Source organism: Austrofundulus limnaeus, unplaced genomic scaffold, assembly GCF_001266775.1.
Source record: "Austrofundulus limnaeus strain Quisiro unplaced genomic scaffold, Austrofundulus_limnaeus-1.0 Scaffold54, whole genome shotgun sequence".
NCBI classification, from domain to species: Eukaryota; Metazoa; Chordata; class Actinopteri; order Cyprinodontiformes; family Rivulidae; genus Austrofundulus; species Austrofundulus limnaeus.
The window spans coordinates 2037977-2051994 of NW_013952456.1; the positions used below are offsets into that span (position 1 = coordinate 2037977).

General features: G+C 37.6%; 1 protein-coding gene across 1 annotated transcript in view; it reads right to left on the reverse strand.

Moving 5' to 3' along the window:
• Window positions 1-14018, reverse strand: part of LOC106517946 (pyruvate carboxylase, mitochondrial) — a 382167-nt gene that overhangs the window by 42692 nt on the left and 325457 nt on the right. Inside the window, exons 17-19 of the mRNA XM_014008998.1 lie at window positions 8997-9237; window positions 5113-5280; window positions 2156-2237 (exon numbers count right to left, since the gene is read on the reverse strand). Of these exons, the coding sequence (XP_013864452.1) occupies window positions 2156-2237; window positions 5113-5280; window positions 8997-9237 (491 nt within the window). The remainder of the gene's footprint in view (window positions 1-2155; window positions 2238-5112; window positions 5281-8996; window positions 9238-14018) is intronic.

Genomic DNA, 14018 nt, shown 5'->3' on the forward strand with positions numbered 1-14018 from the left:
GTAATATTTGGGGTCACAAGTTTTTGCCATGGATATTTTTTGGGTCAGAAGATAAAAAGTGTGGGAACCACTGATTTAGGGGACCTATGCCCACCACTGGCTATAACCCTCAGTTTTTTTTTAAATTTTATTTTACAGTGAAAAGTTTGAGGTCTTTTCCCTCCTTTAGGCTCCACACACAGCTGAATGACAGCCCACAAAAACTGGGGGTGGAGTGTCACTATATGTTCCAAACAACTGCAGGAAAACTAAAACCAACTGTGGGATGTTGTAAAGTGCAACTAAAAAAAGGAACAGTATAACAAAATAAAAATAGTTGGAAAGTTTGAAAAATATAAACTGTGTTCCTTGAAAACCAGACAGTTCTCTTTTCAACAAAGCAAAATAAACTTTTTTTTTTTTAGCTCTACAGGACTTTTAAGAGACGCTTAAATATTTAACAGTTAAGCCCATTATATAATGATCCGCCCAAGGATCAAAGTAAAATCATCCAGAACGTTTCTGAGCAGCACTACCTGCACACACCAGAGAATTATTAATACATTCATGATAACAGTGAGAACATGTTAAAGCTACATGGCAAAAAAAGCATGCTGTTTTGGCTTTTTACTTCAGATTGTGCTTTAAAACATTAGCATGAAAGCTTTTGTTTTGACTCGGCGACATCAGAAGGGACCAGGTCAAGCAGAAATTAAGTGGCCTAATTAGGGTGGTTCTGAAAAGACCTTTAAAAATGGTGCTAATGTGTTAAACAACYTTATCAGGGCTTAAAAATAAACCAAACTAATTACTTTATTTAATACCKGTCCTGAACTGCCCTATAAAACAGGACTACAGTGGAGTTAATATCTGTGTATGGCACTTTAACTGTGCAGTGCAAACGTAAACAAAATTAGCCGAGCTTCTTGTGGATCGGCTAAAGAAAAAAAAAAAAAAGGAAATGAGCCATCAGATCCAGTTAGCAGAGCTGAGTCAGTTTTCCCTGCAGAGTTTCTACACATAAGCAACCGGCAAACCTCGAATCAGTTTTAATTCCTTTAGTCCGTTTCATGTTCCTTCAATTTTTAAACGCAAGTTTTACAGCTGTCTGCTTTGATATATTTTCCACTCAGCCTCTGTTGTCTGTGGGAGGTGCAGAGGTCACAAAGCTGCGGTCAGTTATCAGCGGGGGGGGGGTTCAGTTTATTTTTCTTTCTTCACACAGCCCATGAAAATTATATTGTTTGGAACACATGGGAAAAAAAATAAGAGAATAAACACAAAATCCATCTTTCAACTTATCTTATGACCTCCTGAGAGGGGTCTAAAAGACCAAAAAGATCTCTGATAGRACCTGGCAGGTTGTTGTTGGGAAAGCAAATGAATAATAATCGCACAAAGGTTGCTTTGGAGACTTAAAAAACTCACAGAAAGGTGTCCCGTTGTCAGAGCAGAGACGCTCCGGAGGCCTGCAGGTTTTCACTTGTTTTTTTAACCAACATTGTGATCGAAATAACATCATCTTGTAGCTACATCTGTCTGAAGAAGTAATTTATGGTTTAAAAAAGTAAAATAAAGAATGTTCTGCAGCTGCTTTTATCGACAGATTTCTTTCATGTGCTGTGCCTCCCTCTCCTCTGTGCCTTCCCATAAAAGACTGTGGACATTGTTACTCAGCAGAATCTGCAGGCCTTTCCAGCTCAGGGCCATAATTACAAATGCACCATTGATTTGCTGATTGATTTTCCTCCCTCGTGTTAAGCAGCGCTCTTTCAGAAAGACTTCCAAACTTATTTCTATGCAAGACCGCTGATCTAWCAAACTGTCTCATTAACATCTATAAACTGTAATAAAAGCGTAATGTTTGCATCTGAAGCTGGTGTGTTTTTTTTWAAATAAACTGATCTTCAAAACAGCATCAATCTAAAAACTGCAGATTACAATCACCTCATCTGAACCTCTGACAGGTTAGAGTCAGTTTATTTTCTGTCATGTTGCCATGCAGATTTAAAAACAGCCTTAATTGTTGCAGTTTTATGTATTTTTCTCTCTACCTAAACAAAGCTGAATTACTGGTTTGTTTTTGTGCTGTGATTCCATCAGGTGACACAACGGGAAACAAATGAATTCTTTGTTGCAGTGAAATTGAATTTGTCCAACAAAKACGTTCACTCACCGGTGTCGTATTTAGTCCCTTTGGTGCACGCAACCATGGCCCCCATGCTGGGCTGAGACGTCATCCCAGCCATAGAGTCAACCTAAAGGGAAAGAAACAAAAAGGGTCATAATGGATCAAATCACGCAAAAATAGATAAATAAAAAATACATAAAAATAACCCGACTGTCTCAGATTTTGATTAAACTTGGTATATTTGTCAATTGTAATCCCACAGCACAGTCTCAAATTTGAGGTCAATCGGACTAGTGGCTCCAGAGATATGGGGCCCTAAAATGTTACATTTCTGGCAAAAATAGGTATGCCTATTTTCAACTTCAATTAGTTTAGGAACATTTGGGCCAGTTTTCACAAACTTTGTGTCATTGATAAGTGAACTTTATAAAGTTTCTAAATCTGTCTTAACTTTTCTTGATTTAAGCATCTTAGGGTCCATTAAACTTTGATCTTTCCTATGACCTTGTGGATCACATGACCTTTAGATGACCTGAACACGTATTCAGGTTGATCCACAGCCAAGATGAGTTTGGTCCTTCAAGATTCAATACATAAAATTATGTACATTTATGATGCATTTTATGGTTAAGTTCATCCAGTATGTTTTTTTTAATCAAAATTGTTTTTAAATAAAATATATTAAGATTTTAAAGCTTTATAAGTTTTAGAAAACAAGTGGAGGATTCTATTTTAACAAAGATCACCTTAAGGCAATTTGATCCACAATGTTAATTTCGAGGTCATAGGAAAGATCAAACGTTTAATGGACCCAAACATGCTTCAATTAAAAAAGGGCATACAACAAACAGTTATGCCAATTTTCATCAAATTCTGAGATGATCAGGTTAAACCCACTGGGTGATTTGGTGTGGGATGACCCGAAACAGCTCAGCTATAAGCCTTGATACACACAAAAGCTTTAAAAAAATATGCGCATGTGTTAAAATCAACCTGCAAAGGAATGTCCAGAATAAGTTTAAACTAGCAGGAAAAAATAAACAGAATTTTTGTTAGTAAGAAAAGTTTGGAATTTCAAAATCATTACTCTTCTCAAGCTATTTACCTGAATATCAGCRTGTTTAATACAGAACTGTGGGCAGTTCTTAAGAAATCCCACATTTGTTAAAAAATAAATATATTTTTCTTTCAAAAGCACAGATTTTCCTGGAATCTTTCAAAGTGGTCTCGGTTATTAGTTTTTCAGGCTTTCTGAAGGTTTTTCAATCTTTTTCTCTGGAGTTTTGCTTCTTCACAAAATATCAGTCTAGCAGCAGAACCGTTTTCAGAAGAATGTTTTTGTTCTGAACATATAAATAACTTAGACACAAGAAAAGGACTCAAACTTGAGGAACGAACCAGTGTTGTCGAAAAATAATAAAATCTTAAAATAAAATTTGGAGAAACTTTGTCGCCAGTGGTTCGCCACAAAGACAACAAAAACAACTCTTTCATCAGTGATAAAACAGTTTGTGTACATTGACCTGGTGGTATCTGGGTCACAGGAGGTTTAGCTCTTTCAGCATTGGACTGATCACTTCCCAGCCTTTGTCCAAGAAGCATAAACCTGTCCCTCAGGATCCACAACCATCCTGAGACCTACTCTGAAACTTCTGAGGTTTGTTTGATGACTTTTCTTTTATGTGCTCCTGTAATGCTCAGGAGGATGGTGAACTTCCATCCAAAGATACATTCAGTACGAAACACCCATTTCTGCTAATTCACTMATTTAAGAACTAGCTTCTCATTTAGCAGATTAGCTTTTTGCTAACTCTGGAAACCGACTGATTAGCTTCCACAGAATTAGTGTAGGTCCTCAAAATAYGTCACAAGTGTAAAACTTCAACTTTTCTGAAGTTTATCTCAAATTAAATTAAAAATATCCCCTTTTACAAGCAGTGCTGGATGTGTCAGGCACTGTGTGTGTTAGCACATAGCATCCTTAGCAGATAAACTTCAAACTAATTGTGTCAAAAAGAAATAAAACATTTTACTTTTAAATAAGTAATACATAGATTGATTATGTATAAAATAGTTTAGTTGCTATTTGTTGTTTGGCTAACTTCAAACGGGATTTGTAAAAACAAACGAGAGCAATTCTGAAAGGGGTAAACAAACTATTGCAACAGATGGGATCAGATGATCCCACCCACCAACAACAGGTTTGCATCAGTCCCACCAGTCTTYAACTAGAAAGAGATGAAAAAGTCTGACACAAGCTGTTAGCATTAGCTTCYGCTAGTTTATTTTTAATCGGTTTACCGTTAGCGGAATAGTGATTAGTGAAGCTAACTTTTTGGTTAGCTGTTGTTAGCTGATCATACCCATTTACAGGATTCCTACAGTTTAAGGCAAGTTAAATTGAAGACCTTTTAGGACTTTTTAATGCCAAGTGAAATTAAATTTAAGACCAATTTCATAATAAACACAAATGACAAAAAATCAAAAGTGGCAGAAACTCATGAATCAAAGTATTTTTTGGTTGAGGTGTTAAAATATTGCTAATAGACCAATTGTTTTTATTCATATCTAACTATAGCAGAAACATTCTTAGGAGTCAGTTTTAAACTTAAACTAATTTCACATTTCTCAGGTCCACAGTTGTTGAGATATTTGCATGTGAAATAACAGGAAGTGATGTCAAAGGGGAATGTCTGCATGTGAATATTTAAAAAATACTTTTTACCAATTATTTTAATATTTGAAATGAATTACAATCATCCTATGTACAATGTGTTAACATTTGTAAGACTTCTGAAATATTGATTTAAGACATTTTAAGGCTAATTAAGGCCTTATTTTTGGATTGATGAATTCAATGCCTTTAAGACTTTAAGGACCTGCAGGAACCCTGGTTTAATAATCTCAGTGTTTTCTTCTCTTTTCCCCTCAGAGTTCAGCTCACTCAGGTTAAATCAGGTCCAGTCTACAGAACAGTAGCTCTTCAGATGGTAAATACTCACCGCCACGTCAACAACATCCGCTCCAGCTTCAGCACAGGCCAACATGGCCGCCACCCCAGCTCCAGCCGTGTCGTGCGTGTGCACGTGAATGGGAACTTCTGGGAAACGGTCCCTCAAAGCGCTGACCAGGAGCCTGCTGGACTCGGGCTTCAGCAGGCCGGCCATATCCTGGAGAGGAAAACACCGAAAACCTCATGTAGAAATGCAGAAAAAACAAAAATATGATGAAAGTTTTTCTAACGTCTCCAAAGGTTTGGTCCAAAGTGACAGGGAGATGGTTTAATGTTTTAAACCAGATAAACCTTGACTTTTAAAACTCTGATTCATACTTCTGAAGTTAAAACAGACAAACATAAAGGCTGAGTTTCATCGTTCTGTGATGCTGCTCTGAACTGAAGTACACTCAGGTATATGGAGGCCCACTTTGAACCCACTATGAGACAGCTAGCTTGAAACTGACACTTCAGAAAACATCTCATTTGACGGGTAAAGTATGGGTTCCTCTCTGATGACGAGATGATCGTAAAGCCTCCTTTAAACACGCGTTGCTCTGCCTCAGCAGAGAGACGACTCCATCYGTTTAAATGAGCACTCCGCTGATTTTTCYACTATAACTGAATAATGGCCACCTGATTAAGTCCAACCTCGTAAAAAATCKGCATCGTTTTGAAATAAACGGTGGCCTGAGCTGGCTTCTGATCAGCACAAGTCCCATAGTTCGTGTCCACAGATGTTTACATTTTGTCCTCCTTTAAGAAGAAAAACTACAATTATTTGCGTCAATCTGCAGCTTCACAGCATCTGAACCTGACAAATGAGAGAAAACTGATTTGCGCTGCATCTTAAACATCTGCTTTGTGAGTTTGCATWAACATTTTCAACTAACTCATCACCATTTAAACTCAAAGACACATTTTCATCATGAAACCAAATCTGAAAGGACTATTTGGTTTTTCAGCTAACAGCAGTCATGATGCAGACYGTTTCACAAAAATTATGTTTAAAAAAAGGTTGATAAAACTGTCACTMCAGAGGAAATTATTCTCTCAGGACTGCTACTGCTGTTTGATACARAATTTGTTAAATTTCCTGACTTCCAGAAAGTTTTTACAGCTGCTTTGTCCTTTTCATCAGGGTAAAAATGTTTAGAACAGAATGTGAATAAACATGGCTTAACTCTCAGAAAGTCCAACTTTATAATACGTTTTCCTTGGGTCGAAAAAGTTCACCACCTTACATAACTGCTTAAAAATAAATTTCTTAAAATATTTATATTTTTTCCACAAACTACTCAATATTTTAGAACTACCTCAGCCTGAAATAAAAGGAYAAAATTTAAACATCATTTTATTTAACTTGTTATTTTTCCAGCATCTACATGTAAAAGCAGAAGTAAGACCAAATTAAAATGAAAAGCATGGGGATAGGTGTAAAGTAAAATACYGAATGGAATGAATTATTTTACAATACGATAAATACGGGATCAGAAMATGCTTTTATAATGGGTTTGAATACGATCAATTTTACTCCTGATGGCTTCTAGAGGGCAYTAAAGTTACTGTGAGTTTGAAGGGGGATTTGACAGTTTATTGACAGCACTAAAGTAAAAAAAATATGTGTGGTTGGCTTTTTTCCCCTCATGAGACTTTTTAATGGTTAAAGGTGGTTGAGTCCAATTTCAAATAAACGTGCAGAAAACATAATGCTGCTGATTTAGCAGAAGGATTAAAATACATTCCCACACCTGAAATTGGCAAATTTCCAAATAAAAACTCAACTTTACCTAATGTAATGACTCCAAAATGCATTTCCACAAGTCTAGCACTGCTTCTAAACAAGAACCTGATTAGTTTTGCCAGTTTTTAATGCGAAGGCCACGGCCGAGCGCGATGATTTATGATTCAGCAGAACGGTTGTTTTATCATCTCTYATTTCTAATATTCTGTCACGCCTGAGCGAAGAAGTTAATTATTTGTAATTGTAGGTAAGTTTACATGAAACAAGCMGAGTACCTTCAGCCTTGTTTATCAGTGAACCTTAAAGAGATTTTAGTTTAAATGTTTTACTGCATAAAAGACTTATTCCACCAAAATTCATCCTTGTAATTAGAAAATTAAATAATTTCCTCAACCTGAGAACAAGTTTAGCTGCTTGTGTAGCAAAACTACTAAGTACAACAAAACAAAAATGATTGTGAGCACGATGRCATTTTGCAGACAGCAGTCATCCTCTGTGGTTTTAACTGTTTAACAATTAAACCACTGTTTCAAACTAAAGGCTCTTTTTGGCAGATCAGATGTCACGAACAGAAACACTGTCGTTGCGCTCACACATTTTTAGAGAACATTAATCAGTGTGGAATCAAAAGACATGAAAAAAACACAGCTGCTCTGACGTGTTGCTGACACCCATCCTGCTTACGAGTCACAGGAATCAAAGTATGATCACGTGCATCTTTTTATGCTTTCAAATTTCTACTTAATACTCTTATGGTTGTATCTGTGCTGCTGCATCATTTTAGCCAGTCTTTGTGCCGTTTGTGCTTATTCCCTCCTCTATAAAACCTCCTCGAATAAAACTAACAAAAATCACACCAAAAGTTTAAACCTGATGTTCTGATTTAAGAAACCCGGGGTCTGATGGTTTCCTAAATGCTTCAATCAGCACTACGCCGGCCCACCTTCTCAGGAGTCGGCTTTACAATTTCTGTCACTACCTCACATGGGGGTACAGAGGTAGGTGTTTCAGTCCCCCCTGCTTCTGTGTGTCCTCTGAACGGACCGAGGTGGTCAGAACATGATTCAGTAATGGTACTGGGCGTCTACTGAAAGAGCCTTAGCTGAGGGATGGGCAACTGGTAGCCCATGGGCCAAAACGGCCCGCGTGACTTCAGTCAGGTCCACCAATGAGCCTTTAGAGCAGGGCTATTCAACTAGTGCCAATAAGTGACCCAAAAAAAGGTTTATTTTTCTTTTTTAAACTTAATTTAATATAAAACTTTATTTCAAATCCTTTGTAAATTTAAAATGTATGTTTCAAAGCAACAAAATAAATGTAAAAAGTAAAAGATAATACTTGTTCTGTTACATGCTGCAGTATTTCATCTAACATTAATGGGCAATCAATTAATTGAAGGCAAACCTCTGTTTAATCTGTTCACTACAAAATGTTGCACAAAGCTAAATATGAGAAGTTTTCTGAAGTCAAAAGTACCAGAACCATGCAGGAGTCTGAACTCAAGGCATCTTMTGTCATTGCATTTTTACTCACTAGTTGTTTTTTGTTTGCTAAATGTTTTTAATTATATTTATTAAACAGAACAACTACATGCATTTGAGCATGAAATATGTTCCTGCACTGTATGTTGGTTTAATAAAACACATATAACACAAACATTTTTTAAATGTCAGTTTTAGTACATTTGGGTAAGTGTGCAGCACTATGTGGCCCTCTGGTAGTKTCAACAAAAAACTGYGGCCYCTTCCATCATTTAAGTTGCCCATCCCTGAGGTAGCTGTTCAAAAAACGTAAGGATTTATTTGTTCATAAACTTTCCAAAGACCTAAATTATTCCTTAAAGTCCTCCTAATAAAAGTAGGTAAGGATAAAATTAATGTTTGCTCACATGAATCCTGATTATTTGTCGAGTCAAATAAAAACTTTAATTGCCATAAAAATAAATGAAAACAAATAAAGCTGTACTGAGACGCYACTTAGTAAAAACAAAACAGCTTTGGGCAGTTAACTGGTGGTTTACACTTCTTTTAATACACATTTTAATTTGTACTTTATTTGCTTGTTAGTTGTGAAGCTCGCTGGGAAAATGTGTTTTTTGCAGATTGGATTTATTCGATAAGCGACACCGGGATCCTACATTTCCTCACCTTGATGCAGAGGATGTGGGTTCCAGCTTTGACAAGCTCTTCAGCCAGCTTCAGATAGTAATCCAGGGAATATTTCTGCCTCATTGGGTCCGAGACGTCGCCCGTGTACGAGATGGCGGCCTCGACGACGCCGCCCGCTGCTCCGGCTGCTTCCATACCCAGCAGCATGTTGGGCAGGTAGTTCAGGGAATCAAACACTCGGAAAATGTCCATGCCGTTCTCTTTGGCCACCTCGCAGAACCTAGAGTGGGGAGACATTACGTTAGGCAAACATCACCGAGAGTTTTGTTTCTGAACTTGCAGTGGAATYGGGTTAGTGGAGCCGTCAGAAGCGACAGAACGAAGCGAGTTTCCACAAACGTGCTTATAATGAGCTGCCAACACGCAGAGAGAACTCCTGATAATGGCGCACATCCGGGTTGGGATTTATAGTCATTTCCATATCGCCACTCATAAATATGGCTGTACCTGAATCAGTAGAGTCCCCCCACTATTTTCATGAAACGCAGCTTCCATAGCCTGCAGGAGAACACAATAACTGGAGACAAATGTGTACTCGAGTCATTATATGAGCTGCTTGTGGTAAATCCCTCATTATTGCCTTTGCCCCGGTATCTTAATCAGGTTTTTCAGAACGGCAATGAGCRCCGACTGTCACTGTGTTATTGTGAAGGCAACACTTACACACCCAGAGCTTTTGTTTCAGCAAATAAACAAGACATATTGTGTGTCAGTATGTTTATTTGTGCCACCAGAGGATTACCAGTCTGTGTGTGTGTGTTGTGTGTGTCCGTCCAGTTTTATTCCAACACGAAGTGCTGCTGAGTGTGTTTTATTTGGCACCAAATCAAAAACACTGCACTGTTTTATGTTTAATTTTGAATAAAAAAACTGAATTGTATTAAAGCCTCAGTTTCTTTTTTTCCTCTTCTTGAAATCTTGTTAGATTTCAATATTAGGAAAACATCGGATTGTTAGAACAGGGGCAGAGCTAGGCTTTTTTGCAAGGGGTGGCACAGGGGTGGTCAGGGTGGTTGTTTGGGGGGGGGCACATTCAAATAAAGAAAAGCACCTTGGATTTGAAAATACAAAATGGCTGCCAGAGCTAATTCCAAATGGCTTTAATTCAGCTGTTTTAACAAGCTGAATGCTAGTCACAACTAATTATTCAGCCATTTTTAGAAGCTGAAGACTAGTGTAGAAATAACCAAAAACAATCTTTACCAAATTCTAATCAAATGTTGAAGATGGCCACCACTGCTAATTTTAAAAGGCTATAACTTAGTCATTTTAAGATTTGATATTAAATGTGTTGTGGAGTAGCCAAGACTGATCACATGCCAAGGCTAAACCCAAATTAAGCTAACCGCTAATGCTAATTTTTCATAGAGCTATATATAATTCAGTCATTTTCCAACATACACAGCAAAAGCATTTTTACAGTAGTATCAGATAACACACTTTAACAAAATCTAAATGCAAATACACAATTCAAGACCCCCACCCGCTTGATAATTATTTGGTGGTGGCACCTGGGGTGGCCAATCAGGTACCAGGAGTGGCACTGAACACACCTCTGGTTCCACCCCTGCATTCGAATATGAACTTAGCACAAAAAGTAAAGAAATGTGTGTTTGGTGGATTACTTTTTGTTGTAATGATGCATCTAGGCAATAAATCCTACATCAGGAACCTGGAGGTACTAGAAGCTCAAAACAAGTGTCAACAGCAACAGTTGGCAATGGCAACCTACACTGCTCTACAGCTCATTCCACATTCCTTACAAATGTGGCTCCATTTAAAAGCATAATTACCAGACTTTCCATTGGTATAAGATCTATTGCCAAGAAGAAAGAAATTATCTACCAAACAAAAATTTCCCTMAATTTTCCAAGTATAGTTATAGATCCTGATATGAGTTGTAACAAACTTAGATTTTCTTCATTTTTTTCTTTATTGACCATCAACTCTTCATCGTACTGTATGTGCCTCAGTTAGCAAAATATCTCACGAAGCATTGGACAAATGTGAATGAAACTAGATGTAAATCTACAACGAGTTAACTTTTGAAGTCAACACAAAAAAAYAACWGCTGCCAAACTGACCTGAAATAACAAAAACACACAAAAAAAGATTATAATGTGGTCCAATCTACAGATAGTGAGGTCAAATTTGGTGCGGTGGTAGCTGAGACGAATCCCCCAACAGACTGCAGAAGATTATTTAAAACTTTGCCATTAGCCATTTGGCGTCAACTCTGCCCGTCTTAATAAATGCCATAAACCACTGGATGGATTTTAAAGTGCCTGTGACATCAAATTTTTGTGATAAATATGATTGCACTTTTGGAAAGATAACATGGATATATTTCAAAATATTAAATTCAATTTCAAAAGAAATTTCACACCACTGCGATGAACAGTTGTTGAGATATTTGCATGTGAAGTAACAGGAAGTGATATCAAAGGAGAGTGTCTGCATGTGAACAGAGCGCTGCTACAACATCTAGCAACACAGACAGAAGGAAATTTTCTGATGTTTCTTTAGATAATTTTAGTCCCTATAAAAGAGATGAAGAAAAGTCAGAGTTCAAATAATATTGTTTTAATAAACAAAGACAAGGGAGTTTTCTTTCTTATGGAGTTCTCCTTTGATGTCACTTCCTGTTTCATTTTAGCTCAGCCAAATTCAAAGGAAAATATGCCAGTWATGTGACAAAATGGGTTAAATCCTGTGTTTTATGCCAATTTTCCTAGATATGAAGATATTTTCTTTGATGTTTATTTGAAGGATAGGCATGTCACAGGCATTTTAATTAAGCTTTCAGGAAATAATCCTTAGATTCGCCTCTAACTGATTAACTTAATGGACATTAGCCAACACAAAACTGGCTAAATTGTCTAGATATTAAGCTAAAASTTGATGTGGTAGTAGCTAAGAGTCATTCATTAAAACTCCTAATGTGTTTCTATTTTTCAGACAGTATCATCTAAACCTGCTGTTGGCATTTAGTGGAGTGGGGGGTCCATCTGTTTCTAGATTTATTATCGTCTGCAACTGTGATCAATTTTTAAAATAATAGTACAACTCAACATTTTCAACACAAAACCTGGACAAGAAGCATTCCCTGCTCCATGAAAGAAAAACTGGTTAAAAATCACTTACAATCAATGAAACCAAATGAAAAGACCCTTTAGATTTCATTTAGCTAATGAAGACGCTTCGGCTGTTTGAGCTCCTGCACCGAGAACGTTTTGGGCAAGGAAGTGACAGTGAGCGGATAGGATTAGAGGAGGAGGCGGCAAGCTAACAGATCAAAGCCAATAATCACGATGGTGTGCAAATTTTCAATGGCACCACTCCTCCTCCTCCCCGTTGGGACCTGGAGGTTGAAGAGGGAGCTGAAGAGCAAGGAGTTGGAGAATGAGGGAGGTAAAAATAAAGAGAAAGGTGTGTAATGTGGGGAGATGAATGGAAGCGGCAAAAAGGGAGGCATCAGTGAGAATAAATAATGACTATATGATAAGGGGGGGGGCATAAACAGGGAGGATAGGGGAGGTCTGTGTGTGATTCAGCAGGAAGGAGTGAGGAGGGGACAGCTGCATTACTCATAAACTAGCCACGACTAATTTATTTCAAGTGAGGGGAATCACACCATGTCTCTGTGTGTCTGTGTGTGTTTGTTAGTGTTAGTAACTGCATGTGTGTGTATTTCACCTCAGAGGAAGCTTATGAATCCATTTGGAAGAGGCGGAGGCATGCGTGTGTCAGAACAGGARTATTTATGACCCAAAGTGCATCAGCAGCGTCCAGCTGCATGAGTGATGTGAAACTCAGCGAGCATGATAAAAGGCAACACATCAAACAAACGAACCTGATTAAACACRAAACACTCGGGTTTGTTAGTTGGTTCCAAAAAACAGATTCTTTAAAAGACGTGCTCAGAGCTGCGGTTGGAAGACTTGTTTTGTCTGATTATGTAGATGAAGCACAGACAGAAAAAATCTTTCAAAAACATCTGATAAGAACAAACAAGAACATCCTGGCTTCTGTAGACTAAAASATCAAAGTCGTTTGAACTTGAAAAACTTATTTTTTGTGATACTATTAAAGCAGTGGTTCTCAAACCTTTTGGACCGAGCAGCACTTAGGAAAACACAAACTCCCAATTTTCACCGCGTATGCGCTGAGCTCCGCAGTGAAAATGCACCCATCATAATCATTTACACTGCATACGCTCAAAAAAAGTTTCTCGCAATATAATACCACTTTTTAAATAGGTCACGTGACTAGGCTCCAGAGGGTTAATGTGACATGATTCCTACATGTCACCATTTTTCAATAYAGAGGTCACAATATCATCATACTGCCAAGCCTACTTAAGATGTGATGGTTCTGTGTCTTAGCTGTTGAGAACAGCACATAATCTTTAGTCCAACTCAGCTGAATACACTACAAACTGAAGAAAACTGAAAACTATCCTCTGTTTTCCTCTTGTTGCAAACAAAGCCTCATTGGTGCTGCTTAAAAAAATCCAACACTAGAACTCTGATTCCACCAGTTAACACAAGGGTTCTCCAGTTGTTCTCCACTCCACTTCTGTTTCCAGCAGATTCTGTTTGGAGCCAAGATCCTAATTTCCAGGAACCGCTCATCTCTGCTGTTCAGCTTTACTTCACATATTAGTTTACGTTCAATAATTTAGCTTGCTGTCTAAATAATTAATACCAAAATTTCATCCAAGTACCATCAACAGAAGTTGTACCTTAGTTTGAGAACCATGGCCTTAAAGGAAACGCTTAAAGAGTAACTTACCCCAAAATTAACTTTTTTTTAGCTGATAAACTGCCTAGAATGTGTCTAAAATGTTATATAGTACTGTTTCTGTGCTAATTTTGATGTTTTTGTGCGTTTTTGTTCAAATCTGTAATATTTGGTCTAAAAACGTTTTGGCTGCTCGTTTAGGTAGAGCAGTGGCACTGCAGGCTAATTTGTATATCGGTTAACGGCTCTCCACGGTGA